This window comes from Tursiops truncatus, chromosome 3 (genome assembly GCF_011762595.2).
Source record: "Tursiops truncatus isolate mTurTru1 chromosome 3, mTurTru1.mat.Y, whole genome shotgun sequence".
In the NCBI taxonomy this organism is placed as follows: domain Eukaryota; kingdom Metazoa; phylum Chordata; class Mammalia; order Artiodactyla; family Delphinidae; genus Tursiops; species Tursiops truncatus.
The window spans coordinates 166,088,839-166,114,845 of record NC_047036.1 but is presented as its reverse complement, the minus strand read 5'-3'; the positions used below and the strand labels follow the sequence as shown (position 1 = coordinate 166,114,845).

General features: G+C 42.0%; 2 protein-coding genes across 5 annotated transcripts in view; one reads left to right on the top strand and one right to left on the bottom strand.

Moving 5' to 3' along the window:
- ADGRE1 (adhesion G protein-coupled receptor E1) overlaps positions 1–19,909 on the top strand; it is a 50,211-nt gene extending 30,302 nt beyond the window's left edge. For 3 of the 4 annotated variants that reach the window (XM_033854517.2, XM_073803337.1, XM_033854518.2), the window contains 7 exons: positions 1,806–2,000; positions 4,181–4,416; positions 7,507–7,573; positions 9,876–9,967; positions 13,572–13,740; positions 13,847–13,951; positions 16,713–19,909. In XM_033854517.2, coding sequence (XP_033710408.1) covers positions 1,806–2,000; positions 4,181–4,416; positions 7,507–7,573; positions 9,876–9,967; positions 13,572–13,740; positions 13,847–13,951; positions 16,713–16,718 — 870 coding nt within the window. In that variant the 3' untranslated portion in view covers positions 16,719–19,909. Of the gene's footprint in view, positions 1–1,805; positions 2,001–4,180; positions 4,417–7,506; positions 7,574–9,875; positions 9,968–13,571; positions 13,741–13,846; positions 13,952–16,712 lie in introns of those variants that run through there. The other variant, XR_012331110.1, reaches the window with a different exon arrangement.
- A 2,377-nt stretch (positions 19,910–22,286) lies between these two features.
- LOC117311902 (methyl-CpG-binding domain protein 3-like 2B) lies at positions 22,287–25,628 on the bottom strand. Its single transcript, XM_033855113.1, has 2 exons — positions 25,584–25,628; positions 22,287–22,871 (listed from the first exon to the last, which is right to left on the bottom strand). Exons 1-2 carry the CDS (start codon positions 25,626–25,628, stop codon positions 22,287–22,289), a joined length of 630 nt encoding a protein of 209 aa, XP_033711004.1.
- Positions 25,629–26,007: the final 379 nt, after the last annotated feature.

The following is a 26,007-nucleotide window of genomic DNA, read 5'->3' as shown; positions in this document are numbered from 1 at the left end:
ATAGATCAGGGAGGAGATGGAACCTGAACTAAGCCTTGGTGAGGGGTTAGATTCGATAGAGAGAATAGACATTAGTGCTGTGGTGAGTATCCTTGTCTATATTACCAGGTGGGAGGTTCTATTCCTTGTCAGGGAGGTCCTAAATGCTATTGAGAGGAATGTAAGGCTTAGAACTTAAGAGTATTTGATCCAGAGCAAGACTAGTCTAGTTTCAAGCCCCATCTCTGTCACGTCCTAGCTGTGTTTCCATGGACAAGTCACTCAACCTCTCTGAGCTGAGCCCAGTTCTTTCACCTTAAAACTGAGAACAAGAAGGACTTCCCTGGTGCCGGAGTGGTTAAGAATCTGCCTGCCAATGTAGGTGACACTGGTTTAAGCCCTGGTCCAGGAAGATCCCACATGCCACGGAGCAACTAAGCCCGTGTGCCACAACTACTGAGCCTGCGCTCTAGAGCCCGTGTGCCATAACTACTGAAACCCGCGTGCCTGGAGCCCATGCTCTGCAACAAGAGAAGCCACCGCAATGAGAAGCCTGCGCACTGCAACGAAGAGTAGCCCCCGCTCACTGCAACTAGAGAAAGCCCACGTGCAGCAACAAAGACCCAATGCAGCCTAAATAAATAAATAAATGAGAACAAGTGAAAAATCATGATGTGAGAGCTCCCAGGCAGTCCACTGGTTAGGACTTGGCATTTTCACTACCACGGCCCAGGTTCAATGTCTGGTCAGGGAACTAAGATCCCACAAGATGCAGCCAAAAACCAAAACTAAAAAGCATCAACATTTCATTAAAAAAAAAGAAAAAAGAATGATGAAAATTAACACTTATATCATACATGTTTCCTGCACTGTTGTGAGTACTTTAAGTATTTTCACTGAATCCTCCTAGAACAATTCCATAAGGTAGTTACTGTTAGTATCCTCTTTTTAACAGATGAGGAAACTGAGACACAGAGCAGTTAAGTATCTTGCCCAAGCTCAAACAGCTAAAACTGTAGTCAGTTCTCTTAACTGCTACATCACAATATCATAGAGAAGAGCTCATGAGATGGTGCCTGGCATATCTTTAACACACAGAAAGTACCCAAATAAACTTAAAATTAATTACAAATTATGGCATAGAGAAGGACTCAACTTGTCATTTCTACTCCCGGAAGCTGGGGCATCTCTGGACACCTATTATCAGTCCTGGTTCAGAGCAGGAAACAGGAACCACTCAAGGTATTTCAAGCAGAAAAGTATTTAATACAGGGACTTGGATGCTCACAGAATCACAGGAAGGGATGGAGGACTTGAAATCAGGGGGCTGCCATTTGGATTTTTGGCTTCAAGATCACCCCTCTGCAGCCATAACGCAGAGGTCAAAAACTGCAGCTGTCATTTCACCCCACATCCAGGAAATTAAAGATTAAAGATCGGATAGTCGGAAAGTGGAGTCCAGCCACAGCTCACTCCTGTCTGCAGAAGGCTGGTGTCTGCCTCCATCCTGCCTTTGAAAACCTTCATGCATACATCTCACTGGAGAACCTAAATGACGTTCAGGATCTTAACCCCCAAGAGATCATGGGAAATGTCATTTGTAAACGTCCTGCCCTCGCAGAACAGGGCATAGGACAGGAGTGAGAATGGGTGCTGATGGATGCCAAAGGGTGATGATGAACAATATCTAGTTCACGCTGAGTGTCAGAGGGAGAAAAGGCCTCCAAGCTCTATATATCCAAGCCAGGAGACTGGATAATTCATTTTCCTGCCTGGGGGGTATGTTGATCCTTCTCTGAGACCAACAGTTATCTCTTTCCTGACAGATGGAGTTCACTTTGTACATCATTAGCCACGTGGGCATGATCATCTCTTTGGTGTGTCTCACCGTGGCCATCATCACCTTCCTGCTGTGTCGTACCATCCAAAACCACAACACCTACCTCCACCTGCACCTCTGCGTGTGCCTCTTCTTGGCCAAGATTCTCTTCCTCACCGGTGTAGACAAGACCGACAATCAGGTCTCATATCCTTCAGACTGTGTCCCCATCCAGCCCCATCATCTCCGAATCTGCCTCTGCTCATCCTTACCCAACTCCCTCTATGCTACTTCCCACCTCAGGACCTTTGCATGTGCTGTGCCCTCTTTCAATACTCGTTCCCCAGCTTCTCACCTAGTTGACTCCATCTTGTGATAGGTCTCAGTTTAAAATCATTTCCCTGATCATGTTATATATTGTAGTGGTCCCTCCTACTACTCCTTAAGCCATTAGTGCTCACCTGGGATGATTCCATCCTCACTCAGGGGACACTTGGCAATATCTGGAGACGTTGTTAGTTGTCACCCCTGGGAGGGGATGCTGCTGGCAGCTAATGGGTGGAGGCCAGGGATGCTGCTAAACACCTTACAATGCACAGGACATCCGCCCCCCTTCCCCCAGCAGAAAATAATCTGGCAGTAGTTTTACAAATATCATTAATGCTACAGTGGAGAAATTCTTTTTTTTTATTGAAATATAGTTGATTTACAATGTTGTGCCCATCTCTGCTGTACTGCAAAGTGACTCAGTTATACACATATATACATTCTTTTTTATAGTCTTTTCCATTATGGTTTATCACAGGATATTCAATATAGTTCCCTATGCTATACAGTAGGACCTTGTTGTTTATCCATTCTATCTTTAATAGTTTGTATCTACCACCCCCGAACTCCCAGTTCATCCCTCTCCCTCCCCTCTTCCCCCTTGGCAACCACCAGTCTGTTCTCTATGTCTGTGATTCTGTTTCTGTTCTGTAGATAGGTTCATTTGTGTCATATTTTAGATTCCACATATAAGTGGTATCATATGTTATTTGCCTTTCTCTTTCTGACTTACTTCACTCAGTATGATAATCTCTAGTTGCATCCACAGCTGAGAAATTCTACTCCTTATCACTCTATTTTGCTTCCTTTCTCAGCACCTATTTGAAACCATATTGATATTTTGGGTTATTTTACTGATTGTGTATCTACCTCCCCCACGAGACCGTGTGCCCCGTGAGAACAAGAACTTTAGCCAATTTACCCCCAGTAACTGTGCCAGAAACAGTAGGCTCTCAGGGTTTTTCCAAAGGGAGCGCTACTGACATTTCAGGTGGGGTGATCATTCTTTTTTTTTTTTTTTTTTTTTGCGTTACGCGAGCCTCTCGCTGTTGTGGCCTCTCCCGTTGCGGAGCACAGGCTCCGGACGCGCAGGCTCAGCGGCCATGGCTCACGGGCCCAGCCGCTCCGCGGCATGTGGGATCTTCCCGGACCAGGGCACGAACCCGCGTCCCCTGCATCGGCAGGCGGACTCTCAACCACTGCGCCACCAGGGAAGCCCGGGGGTGATCATTCTTGATGCAGAACTACCCCTCTCACTGCGGGATGTTTCGCTTTCCAGACCCCTTGAGAACTAAAGACTAGTAATGCGCTTCACTCTCATCACGTGACCAGGGGTGGGCAAACTTTTCCTGTAAAGAGGCAGATATAAATATCTTTGGCTTTGCAGCTACTATGGTCTCTGCTGTGACTATTCAACTCTGCTGTTTTAGTGTGAAAACAGCCATAGAGAATACATAAATGGGGGTGGCTGTATGTCAATGAAACTTTCTTTACAAAACAGGCAGCCGACCCATGGCTGTAGTTTGTGGACCCCTTCCCCTCCCCCATATCTTCAACCATCCCCTAAAGAAGGGTGATCGGGCTTCCCTGGTGGCGCAGTGGTTGAGAGTCCGCCTGCCGATGCAGGGGACATGGGTTCGTGCCCCGGTCCGGGAAGATCCCACATGCCGCGGAGCAGCTGGGCCCGTGAGCCATGGCCGCTGAGCCTGCGCGTCCGGAGCCTGTGCTCCGCGACGGGAGAGGCCACAACAGTGAGAGGCCCGCGTACCGCAAAAAAAAAAAAAAAAAGAAGGGTGATCATATATCTGTTTCCCCCCAAACTCTCCCAGTTTTAGCACTGAGAGTTATACGTCCTGAGAAAACCAGGCAAAGCTGGATGATCGGTTACCCTACCAAAAGGATGGAGCCATCCTTGGTGAAGAATAAGTACTTGTGGAATGAATGAAGGGGCCGTGTTTGGGGATCTCCAATCAAAGTAGCTTCTCCTTTGCCCTCTTCCTCTGAACCTGCTCTCTGGAGTAGGGGATCCTGAACGTGCCCGATTCTTCCCTGCAGATGGGCTGCGCCATCATCGCGGGCTTTCTGCACTACCTTTTCCTCGCTTGCTTCTTCTGGATGCTGGTGGAGGCTGTGATGCTCTTCCTTATGGCCAGGAACCTGAAAGTGGTGAATTACTTCAGCTCTCGAAACATCAAGATGAGGTATCTCTGTGCCTTTGGCTACGGGCTCCCGGCGCTGGTGGTGGCTGTCTCTGCCGTCATACAACCACAAGGTTATGGGATGTACAATCGGTAAGTGACATCCTTCTCTCTCCCTGAAAATCATTAACTTTATGTACTGTTGGTCTCAGGGCTGCCATATACAGTAGCACAGGTTGTGCACTGCACAAATCCAGGAGCCATTGTTTGCACTATAGTATCAGGGATGGTGGTGATGTAAACAATGAACTTGATGGCACAAGGTTTCAATTCGTGGACTCTGGAGCCAACCTGCTTGGGTCTGAATCCTGGCTCCACCACCGTGTTACCTTGGGCAAGTTACTTAAACTCTGTATGCTTTCATTTCACTATCTATTAAATGCAAGCTAATGACAATGCCTGTATCATAGTGTTGTTGTCAGTGTTAAGTGAGTTATTATCTGCAAAACATTTAGACCGTGCTGGGCACAGTGTAAAGCATTATATATGTTATTTTTACCACCATCATTATTGCCATGGACTGTTTTAAACATGATTCCATTGTATAGACATGATTCCATTGATTCAACTTTTTACTTAAAAAGTTGAGTCAATTTTGAGGGAAAAATTAGGTAAGTGACAGGACAAGTAGTATGTGGATAGGGTAGAGACTGTAATTCAGTGAGTTACTTCATTTCATCCTAGGATGGACCCTTGTTATTGTAATTTACAGATGAGGAAAGTGAGCCTCAGAAGGGTGAAAAGACTTTCTCACTATCACACAGTGAAAAAGTGGCAGGGTGAGGACTTGAATCTGGGTCTTTCCAATCCCAGGGCCCCTGTTTATCACCCTGGTGCTATAGGCACTTTGCTGAGCTGTGTTTGGGGGATTAAATATCTAGGTTTCCTCCCTGCCTGCTGATGGCTTATACTTCAGGTGAGGTCATGAGATAAAGGCTGAGGGAATGGAATTCATGTTAAAGGAGTGCCCTTCATAATCTAAACCCTGTAAGCTTTACAAATATATATTATCTCTGGTATTTCTCAACAAAATTCCTATGTTTCCACTGCGTACAGCAACACCATTCAATGACACTACAGTCTTAATACTGCCCTCTAGATTTGTGCGGTGCACAACCTGTGCTACGGTACATGGCGGCCCCAAGACCAACAGTGACTAAAGTAACCGCTTAATAAATGGTAGCTACAGAGGAAACTGAGGCTCAGCACAGTTGCAGGGTTTGCCTAGGGTCACATACCTAGTAAGTGTCCAAGTTGAGTTCAGGTCTGACTGCCTTTTAAAAAAATATTCATTTATTTTTTTTGAAGTATAATTGATTTACAATGATTCAGGTGTACAGCAAAGTGATTCAGTTATACATAAGAATATATACATATATTCTTTTTCAGATTCTTTTCATTATAGGTTATTACAAGATATTGAATATAGTTCCCTGTGCTATGCAGTAGGTCCTTGTTGTTTACCTATTTTATATATAGTAGATAAATTCCAAATTTATCCCTCCCCCCTTTTCCCCTTTGGAAACCATAAGTTTGTTTTTTATGTCTGTGAGGTCTACCTTGTCAGGAGATAGTGGTGACAATGCAAGGCCACCACGATGAAGTGCCTGGTGTTGGTGTGGGTGGTATAAGCCCTGACACAGACCAGAGAGGGATGAGGGCATATGGGAGCTGGAAAGTTCACGGAAGCCTTCCTGGAGGAGGTGGATTTTGAATGAGCCTTGAAAGCTCTACTGAAATGTACACCTAAGTGAGGGCAAATCTTGCCTAAGGGAGAGCTCAAGCTGTATTTGGAGAATAGATGGATTGGATTGGAAGAAGAGGAAATTGCAGGGGGGCATGGAATTTGGTGAATACCTTCTAGGTAGTAGGAACTACAGAAAGTTTTGGAAGAGAGGAGTAGCATTGGCAAGGATTTGAAATGATCTCAGGAGGCACTAGGGAGTGGGGAAGTGAAACAGGGAAGAGAAGGAGGAAATACAGGGTGCATTCCTGAGCAGGTCCTGCTGTAGGTAACTGGGGCTCAATCCCATTAGGTACCTCTGGGGGACTGTGTAAGGCACATACCACAGTTATCCCACCCACGAAGTGAGGGAGCTGGCTATTTATCCAGCTACCTCCCATCAGCCATTGGTTGAGGGCTGCTCCCTGGGGGAACAAATTTTCTAAAGCTTTTAGTCTGATGCCCTCAGGCAGAGATGCAGATGCTAATGAGGAAATTGGCCCGTATTTACTGAAGTAGTTATCCTTGAAAGGATATGGGCAGCATTTTCTCATGGCGTAAACATGTTCTTGGCTTTTGATCACTCTACTACTGGTGACTTACATTCCAGGGAGAGAACATCTGGTTGGCCAAACTTGATTATTTTCCTTCTCTTTCTGGGGAAGGCACACTTCTGCTAAAGGAATATTGGGGTGCTGTTACGAAACATGGCAGAATAGTTGTCAGGTTGTGAAAACAGCCAATATCTACTAGAGGCATGTTGGGAAAAGGCAATTAATTCTCCCTCCCTCCTTCCTTTCCCTTCCTCCCTCCCTTCCTTCCTTCCTTCCTTCCTTCCTTCCCTCCCTCCCTCCCTTCTTCCTTTCTTCCTTCTTTTTCTCCCTTCCCTCCTTCCCTCCCTCCCTTTATTGCTTCATTCCTATTGACAAATAATTATGGAATGCCTCTTCCATGCCAGGATTTGCACTGAGTGCTGGGTATTCAGAGATGAATAAAACGTTCAAAGTCCAAATTCTCATGCAGCTCATAGTCTAGTAGGGGAAGATGGACAATTTACAATATATAAACAACTGAACAAGATAATTTATGATAGGTGCTATAAAAAAAAAGCAGCGAGTTCTGTTAGGAAAGGACCAGGGTAGTGGCTTTTCAGAGGAGGTGACGTTCGAGCTGAGACTTGAATGACAAGGTATACTAGTGGAGAGGTCTGGATAAAGGGGTTACAGAGGTTATGGATTGAGAAATGAGCTCTACACAAGGCATTAAGTGAATATTTCAGGAACATTCACCCAGGAAGAAGGTCTGAAAGAGGAAAACTGCAATGTGACCTGGTCCATCATGAAAATTTTCACGTCGGTCTCATCTGCCAATATTCTCTCCCATTAGCATGTCTGGCGGGGTGTGAGTAATTTTAGGGTCAGGACTCTGAGACAATCACTGACTCCTGTTTTTCTCCATAGCTGCTGGCTGAATACAGAGACAGGGTTTATCTGGAGTTTCCTGGGGCCAGTGTGCACAATTATAGTGGTAAGCTGATTGCTTGTTGCAGTGTGTTTTGGAGGAGGATCAAGGAGACCCAAGGGATCAAGCAGTGCCAGTGGATGTTGCAAAGCTCTGGTCACTTATTCCTCAAAAGCGTGCACCATTCTGACCCTTGATTTCTGAGATTTCCAAGTTAGAGTGTCATTCCTTTGATTTGTAATATATTTTTTTAATGCCAGCGTGCAAATCCCCTGGAAGGGACCACAATCTTATCAATCCTTTGTGTTTCAGTAAGAATGGGTCTATTGCTCTCATCTGAGTACAGATGTTGAATAAGAGAAAAGGTAGGAAGAAATTAAGAGCAATTGGTTGGTGGCGGGGGGAGGGTTGGAGAGGGAAATGGTGGGAAAGAGGCAAAGGGAAATCTGGAGGGTTTTTTTTTGTTTGGTTGGTTGGTTTTTTGCTGTGTTGGGTCTTTGTTGCTGCACGCAGGCTTTCTTTAGTTGTGGCGAGCGGGGGCTACTCTTCGTTGCGGTGCACGGGCTTCTCATTGCGGTGGCTTCTCATGTTGCAGAGCACGGGCTCTAGGCACACCGGCTTCAGTAGTTGTGGCACGCGGGCTCAGTAGTTGTGGCTCGTGGGCTCTAGAGCACAGGCTCTGTAGTTGTGGAGCATGGGCTTAGTTGCTCCGCGGCATGTGGGATTTTCCCGGACCAGGGCTCCTGTGTCCCCTGCAGACGGATTCTTAACCACTGCACCACCAGGGAAGCCCCATGGAGATTTAAAAAAAGTTTTATGGAGGTTTAATCGACAAAAACTATATATATTTAAGGTGTACAACTTGATGTTTTGACGTAGGTATACACTGTGAAATGATCACCGCAATCAACCTAATTAACAAATCCATCACCTCACATACTTACCATTTTTCCCCTTTTCTTTCTTTGTTGTGAGAACCCTTAAGAGCTACCCTTCTAGCAAATTTCAAGTATATACTACAGTATTGTAACAGAAGTCACCATGTTGTACATTACATCTCTAGAACTTACCTTGCATAACTGAAACTTTGTACCCTTAGACCAACACCTTCCCATCCCCTGGGAGCCACCCTTCTACTCTCTGGGAAGCCTGGGGAGGTTGAGTACCATCTCCTTGCTTCCTTGCCTCCAATCTAGATTCTACAGTCCTGCAAGATGAGAGTCTTCTGACTCTCACTCATGGTGGCTTGTTTCCTTGAGTCATTTGTAATTGTTAACTGTGAGTTCATATTTGACTGAGCTAAATCTTGGGAATTCTTGAGGTTTTATTCCTCCAGAGGGGTTTTGCTTACTTCTATCAGGTTTTGGGGGTCCATGTGTGAGTTTCCTAGGGCTGCCATAACAAAGTATCACAAACTGGGTAGCTTAGAACAACAGAATTTTATTGACTCCCAGTTCTGGAGGCTAGAAGTCTGAAATCAAGGAGTCAGCAGGCCATGCTCCATCTGAATCTGTTTCTCCATCTGAATCTGATTCTTCTATAGGGAAGAATCTGTTCCCGTCTACTCTCCAAATTCTGGTAGCCTCAGGCATTCCTTGGCTCGTAGATGTCAGTCTTCTCCCTGTATCTCTTCACATTGTCTTCCCTCTGTGCATGTCTGTCTCTATGTCCAAATTTCCCCTTTTTATAAGGGCACCAGTCATATTGGATTAGGGCCCACCCTAACGACTTCATTTTAATTTGATCATCTCTGTAAAGACCCTATATCCAGATAAGGTAGCATTCTGAGGTCTTGGGGGTTAGGGCTTCAACATATCTTATTTTTTGTGGTGGGGGGACATAATTCAACCCATGATGGGGCACTGGTCTTGATACTAACTTCCCAGATGCATCCAGTGGAAATAAACCCAGGTCTTCCAAGAGCAAGCAAAGGCTGTTTATTAGGAGATTGCTATGGTAAGGGAGTCAACCACTTGCATTGTCAAAGCGCTTGCATTGGTCAGAGACTAAAAAACAGGCAGATGAGTGGGAAAGCTTTATAGAGGAAAAAAGGGAAGGTTTCATGTGTGCCCTGCTTGGAGGCTGTAGGCATGGGGACCCTATGGGTAGGCTAACTGAAAGCAAGGCATTCTATGTGCTTGGTTAGGGTTACGTACTGGCTTTCTCCTTTTGGCCCTAAATTGGAAGCAGGGGCAGAAATGAGGGAGGCTGTCAGTTATTAGTCAACTTGGTCATTTGGGGTCAGTTATTGTGTGGCTTCCTGCAGTGGTTACTGTAGACTGTGGGTCAGAGCTCTATTTTTATAGATGGTCTGGCCATTATCCTTTTGTATATCCAATCTCTCCATCCCTTCTGCTTGACTCTATAGATCAATTCCATCCTCCTGACTGGGACACTGTGGATCCTGAGGCAGCAGATTTCTAGCGTCAGTACTGAAGTCTCCAAGCTCAAAGACACCAGGTACCATCCATCCTTCCTTTCCCCTCCTCTTCTAGGCTCCTTTCCTTCTTTCTCCAAATGTTCACTGAGTACCTTTTGTAAGCCTGGTCCTGTGCCCCAAATGGAATAGCACGGTGTCTAGATCAGGCTGTCTCAAACCTCAGCACTGCCACTTAAAAGCTGTGTGACCTTAGGCAAGTTACATAACCTCTCTGAAACTCAGTTTCCTCATCTGTAGAACAGAGATGCTAACACTGCCCATTTCATGTGGCTTACGAAGCATTTAGTACAGTTCCTAGGAGGAGTGAGTGTTTCCTGTATTAGAACTATTAATATATTCTCTAATTCTTCTACTGTGCATACTTATATGTACATATTTACAAAACCAGAATCATACTATTTTATTTTTATAACCATTTTTCTCTTAACAACATGTAATGAATATTTTTCTATTTTATTAGAAATTGGTGACAATATCTTTTTTTTATATATAGTGTTTCAGTGTAAAGACCTAGCACAATTTATTTAAATCGTCCCTTATTTATGGACATTTAAGTTGTTTCTTTTTTTTTCTTTCTTTCTTTTTTTTACTATTATAAACCATCCTATCTTGAAATACCCTTGTAGGCAAATCTTCTTACACATCTGTTGTTATTAAATACAATAATAGTATGGAGAACAGTATGGAGGTCCCTTAAAAAACTAAGAATAGAAGTACCATATGACCCAGCAATCCCACTACTGGGCATATACCCAGAGAAGACCATAATTCAAAAAGACACATGCACCCCAATGTTCATTGCAGCACTATATACAATAGCCAGGTCACAGAAGCAACCTAAATGTCCATCGACAGATGAATGGATAAAGAAGATGTGGTACATATATACAACGGAATATTACTCAGCCATAAAAAGGAATGAAACTGGGTAATTTGTAGAGATGTGGATGGACCTAGAGACTGTCAGAGTGAAGTAAGACAGAAAGAGAAAAACAAATATCGTATATTAACGCATATATGTGGAATCTAGAAAAATGGTACAGATGAACCAGTTTGCAAGGCAGAAATAGAGACACAGATGTAGAGAACAAACATATGGACACCAAGGGTGGAAAGTGGGAGGGGGGATGCTGGTGGGATGAATTGGGAGATTGGGATTGACATGTATACACTGATGTGTATAAAATAGATAACTAATAAGAATCTGCTGTATAAAAATATAAATTAAATAAAATTCAAAAAAAATACAATAATAGGCATGAAATTGCCTGAGTCAGAGTAGGTTGGATTGTAACACTGTTAGTATATATTGCAAATCGTTTTCCAGAAAATGTTTCCATTTACAATAGTGCTTGTTTACCTGCAGCTTTGCCAACACTAGTGTTTATCATTTTTATTGTTTTCCTGAATTAATATATGAAATTTACAATCTCATTATTTTAGTTTCATATATATATATTTTATCTTACAGATGTGGGACTTTTTCATATTCTTATAGGCCATTCGTTTTCTTAACTTCATCATTCAACTAAAGTTCATTTTAAGAACCTACTCAAACCAAACATTGTCTAGCTTTTATCAACAGTAAACTGATGACGTCCTTTACATATTTTCCTGTCAGTGTCCAATCCCTCACTCCTCTTGAATATTTTTTTAAAGTTATTTTTTAAAAGTTAGTGCAAAAAGTTAAAACAAAGTTAATACATACAATGGTAAGAAAAATTAAGTAGTGAAAAAGGGAACACATACAAAGTCATTCTCTATCTCTCCCCTGACCCCCTGGGTCCCCAGATCCCTCCTACCCTAAGCAGCCATTATTACTTAAGTTGACCTTCCTTCCAGAACATTCTATACTTATATATCCATTACATAAATGGTAGGATACTGTACATATTATTCTGCACTTTGTGTTTTCCACATATTATGTAGCTTACATCATATCAATACTTAAGGTTAAAAACAACTAACAAGGGGCTTCACTGGTAGCGCAGTGGTTGAGAGTCCACCTGCTGATGCAGGGGACACGGGTTCGTGCCCCGGTCCAGGAAGATCCCACGTGCCGCGGAGCGGCTGGGCCCGTGAGCCATGGCCGCTGAGCCTGCGCATCCGGAGCCTGTGCTCCGCGACGGGAGAGGCCACAGCAGTGAGAGGCCCGCGTACCGCAAAAAAAAAAAAAAAAAAAAAAGTTTTTATAATCTACTCTTTATCTCTGTAGATTTGTCTATTCTGGACATTTCTTATCAATTGAATCATACCCTATGTGGCCTTTTGTGTCTGGCTTCTCTCACTGAGCAGCATGTTTTCAACGTTCATCCACGTTGTAGCGAGCGTCAGTGCTTCATTACTTTTTATGACTGAATAATATTCCAGTATACGGATGGACCACATTGTGTGCATCCGTTCATCTGTTGGTGGACATTTGGGTTGTTTTAGTTGGGGGATAAGTAAATAGGGAATGGCTGCTTGATAGGTACATGGTTTATTTTTGGGGTGATAAAAATGTCTTGGAACTGGATGGTGATGATGTTTGTACGTTGTGAATGTGCTCAATGCCACTGAGTTGCACACTTTCAGTGGCCAAAATGGTTAATCTTATGGTATGTGAGTTTTGCCTCCAATAAAAAGGAAGGCTTCATAGTATTTCATATGATGGCTTCACGGTTCACTTAATGTGTCCCAAATTCTTGGACAGGTAGGTCCTTCTAGCCTTTAAAATTTTTTTTATTGATGTATGGTTGATTTACAATGTTGTGTTAATTTCTGCTGTACAGCAAAGTGACTTAATTTTATATATAGATAGATATATATATTCTTTTTTCATATTCTTTTACATTGTGGTTTATCACAGGATATTGAATATAGTTCCCTGTGCTATACAGTAGGACCTCGCTGTTTATCCATTCTATATATAATAGTTTGCATCTGCTAATCCCAAACCCCAAATCCATCCCTCCCCCTCCCCCCACTTTGGCAACCACATGTCTGTTCTCTATGTCTGTGACTCTGTTTCTGTTTTGTAGATAAGTTCATCTGTGTCGTATTTTAGATTCCACATGTAAATGATATCATATGGTATTTGTCTTTCTCTTTCTGACTTACATACTTTATCATACTTAGTATGATAAAAATGGCATTATTTCATTCTTTTTAATGGTTGAGTAAATATTCCATTGTGTGTGTGTGTGTGTGTGTGTGTATATACATAGAAATGTACACATATATACACACATATATACATATATTTACAACATATATGTGAGAGAGATATATATATATATACACAAACCACATCTTCTTTATCTGTTGATGGACATTTAGGTTGTTTCCATGTCTCGTCTATTGTAAATAGTGCCTTCTAGCCTTTTATTACTACAGACAATATTGCATTAAATACGTGTGTCCACACATCTTTGTGTCCATGTGTATCTGTAGGCCAATTGCCTTTTCAACGTCTGTAGGATTTGATTTTCCTACCTCTAGGCTTGGAGCCTCTGTTCCACGTTTATTCTCACCCAGGTGATGGGTCACATGGTGGTAGCCTCAGGCTAAACCTGGGAGAGTGGTGGCCCATGAGGACAACAGCCACCTCCTAGAACCTTATCCTCTGCAAATCTTTCCCTCCAGGTTACTGACATTCAAAGCCTTTGCTCAGATCTTCATCTTGGGGTGTTCCTGGGTGTTGGGCATTTTCCAGTTTGGACCCATGGCCAATATCATGGCTTACTTGTTCACCATCATCAACAGCCTGCAAGGAGCCTTCATCTTCCTCATTCATTGTCTGCTCAACCGCCAGGTAGGTAGCTGCCGCCTTCCCAGTCCCCTTCCTTCCAGGGCTCATGCCTCTGCCCACACATGCCCCTGCAGTGATTCAACTCTCCGTGATGTGTCTCCACTTTCAGGTACGGGAAGAATACAGAAGGTGCATGACCAGGAAGACCAAACCCAGCTCCCGGTCCGAGACCTCAGGGATCGTACTGTCATCCGTTCCCTCCACTTCCAAAACGGTGAGAGTCTGCAGGTTCTAGACAGCACTGTATGTTGAGTACCTACTGTGAGCTAAACACGTACACGGGTATTAACTTATTTGATAAAGTTTGGGCTTTAAGGGTGGGGGTTTGGGAGCCAGACTGCCTGGGTTTAAATGCCAGCTCTGCCCCTCAGTAGCTATGCAAACTAAAAGAGACAAAATCATGACTCACAGATATAAAATAAGCATCTGTCAAGGATTTTATTCTGCTCATTAATCAGTGAGGGAAGCAGCAGGTGTTATAACTGGTTCACAAGAGAACGCAAAGAACAGACGTGTATGTGTAGTACATCTTACATATAATGTGTACAATGTACATAATGTACACATAATACATAGCACACATATAATGTACACAGTGTTCACAATGTATACATAACACATAATATCACTACTTTATATATGTGTATGTTCTTTGTGTTCTCTTTTGAACCAATTATAACATCTGCCTGGTTTCCTCATTGATAATTATATGTAATATATAGAACATATAATTATATATTATATAATTATACATATAATTGTAAATATACAGACATTATATATAATTATTCACATTATAATATGTAAATTTTATATTATATAAATATATAATATATAAAAATTTCATATATAATATCTATAAATTATACATAATTGTATTTTATACATAATTATAAATATAAAGCTATTATATATAATTATTAATATATAATATAATCATACATATAATTATAATTATACAGACATATATAATTATTAGTATTATATAATATATTTAAAATTCATAGATGTGTATTACTTATGTATTAATATATGTGAATTAAATACATATATAATCTCAATAATATTGAAATGAGAGTGCAAGTAAAGGGAAAACAGATTTTTCCATGAAATTATTTTCCATCACTGTCAGTTATTTAAAATTTACAGAATTGTAAAATAGCTCCACCATAGATCAGATAATACCCAAAGGGGTATCCTCTAACAATGCATCATTTTTGTTCGAAGCGCAGATTTTCCTCTACACAATGGATCTCATTCAATCTCATGGCTACAAACACCATCTATTAGCAATGACCCCCAAATTATAAATAATGTGCAGTTTAGCCCCCTCTCCTGAATTCTAGACTCATATAACCTGCCACCTTCCAAATGCCCCCACTTAGATGTCTGATAGATGTCGCAGATGTAACACGTTCCAAATGAGCTTCTGATTCCCCTACCTCTCATTTCCACATAGGATCCTCTATTTTTCTATTGCTCGGGAGTGAAGGTGTGAAGTTAACCTTGACTCTGCTTTTCTTCTCACTCTCTTCCATCTCTGATTCATCAGCAAATCCTGATGACTTTTTCTCAAAATGGATCCAGAGTCTGATCGCTTCTCTTTCCCTTCATTCCTTCCACTGTGGTCCAAGTCCAAGTCTCTAGCCAGGATGATGGAAATAGCCTCAAAAGAGTTCTTCCTGCTGCCTCTCTTGCCTTTTCCCTGCCCTACCTTTGGTCTATTCTCCATACAGCAGCCGGAGGGCACTCGTGAACCCCTGAGTCAGGTCACATTCCTTCTCTGCCTACAACGCTCCATGGCTCCCACCTTAGAGTAAAAGCCAAAGTCCTCCTGGTGGCCCACAAGGCCTTGTTTGATCTGACTCTCTTTTCCTTTTTGACCTTGTCTTCTATTAATTGACCTCTCACTTCACTCTGCTCCACCCTCACTGGCCTGCTCAAGATTCTTCAAACATGGCAGGCTCATTTCCTCCTTCGGAACCTTGAACTGAATGCTCTTGAATGACTTGAATGTTTTTGTCCTGATACCTGCATGGACAACTCCCTCACTTCCCTCAACGTCCTTCAAATCTTTGTTCCAAGCATTTCTTATCAATGAAATTTCCTCTGACAACTGTATTTTGTGCAGCCTCCTATTCCCCTACCCTGGTGTTCATGCTTCCTCCACGCACCTTGTCTTGATTTTCTTTTCCATGCTTTCCACTTTCTAACACTATAATTTCCTTATTCATCTCATTTAATTTTTATGGTCTTCCATCCCCCACTAGAAGGTCTTATTTTTTTTCACTGATGTATTCCAAGCACAAGTAACTAAGATCCAGTGGCTTAAATAAATATGAAATTCTTTTTCTTGCAAGAATAGAAGTCCAGAGTTAGGTGTTGCTGGTATTGGTTCTGTTGCTTAGTGGTGTTGTTAAGGATCTAAGCTCTCCCTAGATTTCCTTTCCACTGACAGCATGTTGACTTTTCATCAATTATTTTCATGGTTGCAAGATGGCTGCCATAGTTCCAGACATTGTGACCACGTTCCAGACATTGTGACCACGTTCAAGGCAGGAAGGAGAGGGATGGGGCAGAGTGGTAAACTCTCCTTTCAACCTTCTCCCTTTAATAGGAAATAATAGCTTTTCCAGAAGCCCCTTAGCAGATTTCCCTTTCACCTAATTGGTCAGAACTGCATCACATGACTACTCATAATTACAAAGGAATTTGAAAAAACAAGTATTCTGCTTTCTAGCTTCTAGAATGGGAATATCAATAGTAAAGAGGTTGAGAATAGCTTTTGGGTCTGCCAACAGTGCCTGCCACACTAGGCGTAATCACTGTTAACATTTAAATGTTTATCCTTCTAGTTTTTATTGCCATATTTACCTCTGTCTGTATTTATAAGACCCATGCCCACATAGATCTGATCCCTGGACCCACATTTGTACTAATCCTGCCACTGTTTCTGATTCTAATTTCTCTCACAGGGTTAAAGTCCTTTCTTGCTTTCAAATACACTATGAAACAACATTTCAGGAAAGCAGGTGCCTGCAGGAGCCTTCTCTGAAACCTTTTCTTCTCGGCTTAATATGGAAATGCAGGATCCTGCCAGCCCCAGAGCTCTCTGGGAAATTCGGATCATGGACGGATATGTGGGATGGTCTCCCCATGGCTTCATGCCCTGCTGAGAAACAAGAGTTCCTGTTCCAGCTTACCGTTTTATCTTCTGTGTTCTGCAACTCTTTGACTTTCCAGAGTTTTGCGGAGATAACAGATTGCAGTGCAATGGCGGGACCAAGAACTTCTGGCTACCATTTTGTTTTGTCCTAAGTCCATGGATGTGTGGCTTCAAGAGTGCCTCTCCAGCATCTATCACATGCTTGACACAGAGAGTAGCCCTCAATAAATGATGTGTCTTCTGACTGACTGCCTTACCTTTCAACAAAGAACGCTCCTGCTTTTATAGAAATGGTCAGTAAAATTGTAAGGAGAGCCTCAGGGGATACATAAAGCACACACACGTATAGGCAGAAACACTTAAAAGAGTTATGTTGGTAAGTAGGAGCAGTCAAAGGGAATTAAGAGGTACAAACTTCTAGGTGTAAAATAAATAAGTGACAAAAATGTAAGGTTCAGCAGAGTGAATATAGTCAATATTTTATGATAACTTTATATGGAGTATAATCTATAAAAATATCAAATTACCATGCTGTACACCTGAAAGTAACATAATACTGTAAGTCAACTATACTTCAATTGAAAAAAAAAGAAGGAAGTGAAAATTCAACAGGTAGATCTCCCCTCTGTGGCCACTTTAATAGCTCCCTAATCAAAGTGTAGTCTGTGGACCAGAAGAATCAGCCTCACCTTGTTAGAAAAGTAGGACATCAGGTGCCACCCCAGATCTGCTGAACCAGAGCCTGCATTTTTTTTTTTACTTTTTGTTTTGTTTTATTTATGTACTTTTTGGCTGCGTTGGGTCTTCGTTGCTGTGCACGGCCTTTCTCTTGTTGCAGTGAACGGGGGCTACTTTTCATTGTGGTGCACAGGCTTCTCTTTGCGGTGGCTTCTCTTGTTGTGGAGCATGGGCTCTGGGCATGCGGGCTTCAGTAGTTGCAGCACATGGACTCAGTAGTTGCAGCACGTGGGCTCTAGGGCACGTGGGCTTCAGTAGTTGTGGCGTGTGGGCTCAGTAGTTGTGGCTCACGGGCTTTAGAGCACAGAGAGCCTGCATTATAATGAGATCCCCAGGGGATTTGTGTTGTACTCATGAATGTTCTAGAATATTCTAGAATATTCTTCTGTTTTCCATGCTGATAGCTCAGCTTGTCTTTAAAGCCAGAAGGGAAACATTTATTTTGGGACTTTACACCTGCCATTCCCTCTTCCTATGACATTTTTCCTCAAAATCTGATTCATTGTTATCCTCTCTTTGAGTCTCAGCTTAGTCATCACTTCCACTAGGAAATATTCTTTGAATCTCTCTTTTTTAAAAAAGTGAAGTATAGTTGATTTACTATATTATATTATTCTTTGAATCTCTTGAAGTAGGATTAGATATCATCTCTGTGTGTCTCCTAAGGCTTTGTTGAGCTGAAACAAATAGACTGTCAGATATTTCTCCAGCAAAAATGGGTTTATTTGGTATCAGTGGAGAATTGCAATTCAGGGTCTGCAATATGCAACGTGTGGTGAGCCACATGCAAGTTCCTGTACAGCAAGGGAAAGAGAACTTTTTTAAAGAGAGGAAAAGGAAGTTAAGAGGGCTATAGTAAACAAAGAGTCCAAGGCTTTTATTGGCTGAGTCCTTGCCAGGAAAGAAGAGAAGTCTTTCTTTTTCTTGGGCTCTGCTATCAACACAGGACTTGAGAACTCCCTTTTTTAACCTCCCAAATCTATTTACTTTAGCACTCTGTTTATTAATTCTTTTTGTACAACTTCATGCTTTCTAGTCCTGTACTATAATTTCCCTTTTTTTGGGGGGGTGTCTCCAACAAACTCTGAACTCCATCTGTACAGAGAATTGTATTTAGTAGGTTCTCCATAAATACGTTGAATGAATGAGGGAATGAATGAATTCTCTCCTTTTTAAGCTGAGACCCAGAGAGCTTAAGTACCTTTCTCAGCATTACACAGCTGTAGGTGGCTGAGCTGGGCTTTGAGCTCTTGATAACAGAGCTCCTCTTCCAGACCCCTGGCCCCTTGCCTTCTCTTCCTTTGACCTCAGGAATTCTTGGGGACACAGAGAAGAGACTAAATATTTACTTTGAATCAACTTACCACTTAGGATTCAATTGGCTCAGTAATAATCATGTGTTGGACAATTTGATAGCAACATTAAACTTGGTTGTCAGAGGCTTGGTTTTTGTCATTTGTGGCAGCCACAACTTGGGAGGGGGTTGATACATGTTTACAAACAAGGGTTCATTTATGATAGGTGGGTCTTCAATGCTTGGCTTATCCAGAGTGTTCAGTACAGCGGTGACAGTTCTAAGGGATATTGAAATGAGATTGCACAGCTCTTACATTTAGCCAATATAGGTAGATTGATTGCATCAGTGGCCTCAAGACGTGTCTCCATGTCTCCACACCCCTTCCCCTGCAACTTTGTAACTCCTTCCCACTCTGACTCAGACTTGGCTTTGAGACTCGCTTTGGCCAAAGGAATATTAGCAAGTGTGACTCAGAGGTTTCAAAAGTGAGTGTGCCATTCTTTTTTCCCTTTACATGGTTAATCTTGCTTGATTTTGCATACCTGCCTCTGCCATGAGAATATGCCCAGGATAAACTGCTGGACATATGTGAGAAACATATGGAAGACAGTTTAGTAATCCTATTATACCAGCTGAGGTTTTCCATAATCAGCCACCTAGCCAACTTGTAGCTGACTGTGGTCATATGAGTGAGCCCAGCCAAGATCAGCACACTGCCCCAGCCAACCCACAGACTCAGCAGCAACAATCAAGCCTCATTTTTTTCAGACACTTAGTTTCATGAGTGGTTTGCTATGAAACATTACTTGTGGCAATTGCCCCATCTGACACAGTAGCCAATGGGTTGTCAACATTTTGTATTTGATTGCAACAACTTGAAATAGACAAAGAGAAAGGTTGGATCTCCATTTCCTCGTAGTTATTAGGACCTATAAATCTATAATGGTTGAATTAAAGTTCTTTCTGAAGAAGATCTGTGCAAGGCTTTATCTGTTTCTGCAACAGTGTTACATGTTGGTCTAAAATACAGTCACCTTCAGGAATCCTATATTTCTAAAGTAAGTGGGTAAAGTTGTGATCTCCACAATAGGATTTTTTCTTACTATAAACATCAAGCTTGGTGTATTTATTCACCCCCATGTCTCATATGCCTCCACTAGAGAGAGAAAAGAGACTTAGGATAAAACCTGCATAGTTTTTAAATCCCATAAAGTGCAATAACATTGTCCTCTTACAATCCAAATAATTTATGGCGTCCTCCCACTGCAAAATACAAATCCATCCAGTCAAGTAATATTTATTGACCACTGACAATGTGCCTTCCCATCCCAGATCATTAAAGTAGTTGAAAAAAATTGAAAAGTTGAAATGTAAGGATATTAGGATGTAAAATATTATTTTAAATTTAAATATTTTATTTATAACAACCAGAATTTATGAAAATTTTACTTTCTTTGTTTTACTAGAAGCAAACTCATCAATAATATTTTCAAAATCAAGTTCTAGGGAAAAAAATGAACCTTTAAAAAGTACATTTAAAAAGAGTATGTAAAAATGTTTGCAAATGAAGCAACTGACAAAGGATTAATCTCCAAAATTTACAAGCAGCTCATGCAGCTTAATATCAAAAAACCAAACAATCCAATCTAAAATGGGCAGAAGACCTAAATAGACATTTTTCCAAAGAATATATACAGGTTGCCAACAAACACATGAAAGAATGCTCAACATCATTAATCATTAGAGAAATGCAAATCAAAACTGCAATGAGATATCATCTCACGCTGGTCAGAATGGCCATAATCAAAAACTCTACAAACAATAAATGCTGGAGAGGGTGTGGAGAAAAGGGAACCCTTTGCACTGCTGGTGGGAATGTGAATTGATACAGCCACTATGGAGAATAGTATGGAGGTTCCTTAAAAAACTAAAAATAGAGCTACCATACGACCCAGCAATCCCACTACTGGCCATATACCCTGAGAAAACCATAATTCAAAAAGCGTCATGGGGCTTCCCTGGTGGTGCAGTGGTTGAGAGTCCGCCTGCCAATGCAGGGGACACGGGTTCGTGCCCCGGTCCGGGAGGATCCCACATGCCACGGAGCGGCTGGGCCCGTGAGCCATGGCCGCTGAGCCTGCGCATCCGGAGCCTGTGCTCCGCAACGGGAGAGGCCACAACAGTGAGAGGCCCGCATACCGGAAAAAAAAAAAAAAAGGCATCATGTACCAAAATGTTCATTGCAGCTCAATTTACAATAGCCAGGACATGGAAGCAACCTAAGTGTCCATCGACAGATGAATGGATAAAGAAGATGTGGCACATATATACAATGGAATATTACTCAGCCATAAAAAGAAACGAAATTAAGTTATTTGTAGTGAGGTGGATGGACCTAGAGACTGTCATACAGAGTGAAGTAAGTCAGAAAGAGAAAGACAAATACCGTATGCTAACACATATATATAGAATCTAAAACAAACAAACCAACCAAAAATTGTTCATGAAGAACCTAGGGGCAAGACGTGAATAAAGACACAGACCTACTAGAGAATGGACTTGAGGATATGGGGAAGGGGAAGGGGAAGCTGGGACAAAGTGAGAGAGTGGCATTGACATATATACACTACCAAACGTAAAATAGATAGCCAGTGGGAAGCAGCCGCATAGCACAGGGAGATCAGCTCGGTGCTTTGTGTCCACCTAGAGGGGTGGGATAGGGAGGGTAGGAGGGAGATGCAAGAGGAAGGGGATATGGGGATATATGTATGTGTATGGCTGATTCACTTTATTGTACAGCAGAAACTAACACACCATTGTAAAGCAATTATACTCCAATAAAGATGTTAAAAAAAAAAGTCATGTCTGATTTAGCATTTGACACAATGACAAAAAAAAGATGTTAAATGAGAAGTAAAAAGCAAGCTTAATAAAATTTTATAGCATTAATATTAAAAAATAATCTCTAGAGTAGGTATCATTTCTTGCCTAAGTGTAAGCAATGTAAGAAAATATTATAACCAAAAACATTAAATAATCCCCCCAGACTACATTACCTCTGTAGAATTCAATAGAGAAATCCTGACAGAGATTGAAGTGTACAAAGATAAGGAAAAATCATTTTTCTTGTCACATGAAACCCAATCTCTCACTCACAAAAACGTTTACTCTTGTCGTTTTTGTCTACCAAGAGTTTAATAGAGTACAATGTTAATCTAACAAAACATCTCAGTCCAGAAACATGGTTGACACTTAGAGGCAAGTAGAACGGAGGGCTGTCCTGCAGTGAACCACTTCCCAGGGGCCGCAGCACTCGGCTTCTTCAGGACAGTCTCGTCCATTTTTCACCTAGTTCTCAGGGCTCCTGGCTCTCTCTGTCTCCCTGGCAAGCCTGTCTGCCCTCAAGGCCATACCCAGTCTCTCCCTTGCTCTTTTCACTTTCCGAGCCTGTCGGCGAATATCTGCATATGTTACTCGTTGCCTGTAGAGGGTCTGTGGGAGGAAAAGACCCAATCCTGGGATCATCTCTGCCCCGTCTGAACACTGGGTAGTGATGGCTTCAGGGCTGGTGTGCAGAGACCCGGCACCAGCACGGCCCAGGGATTCACCAGCACCACGCAGGGCAATTACTCCGAAAATAATTGCGCTGTCCAACGTGCTGAAAGGTTCTCCTTCAGGGCTGTAGACCTGGAGCCCCTGCAGTCTCCTGAAGGCACAGGCTTGCTGGGGCTTCTCCAAGGTCCCCTCGCATCGACGGCGCCTGACTGCATTGTCAGGATGAGAAGTTATCTTCATGACTTGCCTCTTGAAAATGCAGCTGGTCAGCCTCATAGGAAGTGCAGTTCCTTCACGATGTCTCTGCTTGGCCTTGGCTAAATGATCTTGTCTTTTCTTCTCCAACGTCTCAGGCATCATATTTCTTTTGAGCTTCCCCTGTGAAAACAAAACGAAATGTACCATTTGAATAAAGTGGGGGATGAAACCACTGCCGGTCGTGGAGGATGTCCTCAGCTCGTTTGGATAACCACTCTCCTGTCTCCCTAGAGAAATGAATCTCAATTTACTCTGCGTCACAGTCTTTCAGAGGGTTGTTAGAACTCAGATTTCCGGATCTCAATGCAAGTCAATCTGGGGTGGGGACAAGAAATTGCGTTTCTAGGTGATTCCAACTGACGCTGATGCTGCTAGTACCGGCACCACACATTGAGAACTGAAGCCTGGGACATCAAACAGATAGGAGTCAGGGACAGGAAGCTCCAGGTCATTGCCCAGTACCAATTCCAGACTTTCCCCTCCACCATCCTCCTTTGAGGATGTTTTCCTCTTACCACCCCTGTCACTGTCAACTCCGCACATGCTGGTACCCCCTAATCCAACACTATCTGGACAAAGAGATCACAGGGTTCTTTGAATACCAAGACATTAAACTTTTTTATATCTCTTTTTTACTTTGCTTTAAGACATGCAATCACCTCGTTTTCATAGTTCTTTAGTGCTTCATCTTCAGTGAGATCATGTACCTCTCAACACTCCAATACTTTTCTTTCAAACCCAAGTCCCATCTTCACTCAAATATCCTCCTGCTCATAACGTAACTTAGAAAGGCCACATTCTCATTATAAAGTTCCTTTTTTCCACTGTAAATAACTTTTTTTTTTTTTTTTTTTTTTTTTTTTGGCGGTACGCGGGCCTCTCACTGTTGTGGCCTCTCCCGTTGCGGAGCACAGGCTCCGGACGTGCAAGCTCAGCGGCCATGGCTCACGGGCCCAGCCGCTCCGCGGCATGTGGGATCTTCCCGGACCGGGGCACGAACCCGTGTCCCCTGCATCGGCAGGCGGACTCTCCTCCACTGCGCCACCAGAGAAGCCCTGTAAATAACAATGTTTACTCCCTGACTCCCATCCTCCCCTCCTCCTACTCCTCTCTCTACTATCTCAACACAACAATTGATGCTTCTTAGAAGTCGGTCCTGCTCTCACATCTGTTCTACAACCAAACCTTCTTCTAGGCAATCCCATCCGTTCCCCTGCCTTCAAATACCATTAATGAACTAGAAATGCTCACAGATTCACCGATCTGGCTTCAACTCTAAGACCCAAATATCCATCTGCCTACCCACCAGATCAGTGATAATATCCATGACCCAACTCACTGTGACCAGGTCCCAAGTTGAACCAGCCAATTCCCCAAATAGTTCATCCTTATCTCAATGTCTCCACAAACTCACTTGTTGGAAGTAATATCGCATTTGCCCCTGAATGGCATTCTGGATGCCCTACCACCCCACATTCTCATACCAATTAGCCATCCATTTGCCCTCCTGAATCCACCTGAAGATTCCCAACTTTTGAATAATTCTTGAGCACCTTTCATTTGACCTACAAAATGCCACAGAATTACCTTTCCTGTTCCCATATCAAAATTAATCTTACATTTTCTCTGTGTAAATTTTTTTAATTTTATGTGGCATATTATGTACTTATTTGAGATTGCTTTTCTCACTAAGTTGGGTACTCAATGAAGAGAGGATAATAAGAATTTTAATGTTTCCACTGATACAGTCATTTAGTGCTTTGGCTTTCCAAGGTGCTCAGATATCTTTTTTTAAGAGAAGTTATGCAAACTCCAAAAACTACTTTCCAAATTTTTCTAATAAATGCACACAACTACAATGATAAAATGAGTTAGTCTGTTTTGGGGTGGACTGCAATCAAAGATTTCAATCCTTTCTCTCTGTGATCCATTCTAAGTCTCCTCACAATAATCTGTTTAAACTGTGAACCTAATCAGTGCACCTTTCCTTTTAAATCTCACACTTCTGTCTTCGAAGATATTTTTTTAAAGGGAAAACATAAAACTCACTTTATTCCTGTTGTCCTGACATTATAATTAATACTACCCCTTTCATTACTCAAAATGTAATGAAATGTTTGATAGAGAAATGTTTGATAGAAAAATGTTTGATAGAAAAATGATCTGCCTATTTATAGAGCAGCTGTTATATGCCAAGTTGTGTACTAAAACACACTACTCGGAATTTAACTTAACAAAGTCATTGCCCTAGATTATTTTAATCTTGGTGAGAGAAAAGGGTTATAGACTAAGGAATGTCTAGTAATAGCGTTAGGTATAATTAGGTGCTATGATCTATAGCAAGGCCAACACAAAGACAGAGAGGGAAGGAGCGGAATAGGGAGGAATAGAAGTAAGAAGGGAGAGTAGGAAAAAGAAATTAACTACAATGATGGATGACAAAGAAACTGGAGAGCCCTATTTGAAGCAGAGAACAGAATTTTTTTAAAAAGAAGAAAAAAAGACCAAACACATTGTGGGCAAATAATTGTCCATAGAGGAGAACAATTTAAACACTCTAGGGCCAAATACTACTTCCACTACCTAGTGATTTTGGTTAAAACACACACACACACACACACGCACCACACATGTCATGTATTAACCAAAAAAACTTCATATACAAAAATATACACTATCTTGACTATTTCTTAAGAAACATTAACACCTGGGAAATAACTTTCAATGAGATACCTTCTTGCTTTTGGAGCTAAATTCTGCTAAATTAGATTTTACAGAAGAAAACAGCATCCTAATGTACACTCTTGCCATCGGTATGGATTCCACACTCACCAGAAGAGGCTGGCTTGGAAAACTGGTCCATTCAGGTTCCCCCATCTTCTGAGAGCTGTCCTTGGGCCCACCCTTGAGATGCAGACAGCCTGTGTCTTGCTGGAAAGTGCAGTGATTCTGCCTCTGATTCCCCCTTTTATAGGGGAAGAGGGTGGACAACCCAATCAGGAGACAACCCAATTGAGAGGACACACTCTATCTCAGATCAGAGGCATTGGAGAGATTCCCAAATCTCTCCACACAAACACAAGAATTTGGGGCTATTGACAATATTAGCCACTATTGAATAATATGAAATACTATATGAAAAATTTAATACATTTGTGAATGGGGGTGCTGTTTGTACTTTCTATCAAAAATTTAATGTTTCCTTTTTCACTCAGTATGGATACCTTCTACAAAAAAAGTTATGGACGTTCCTACA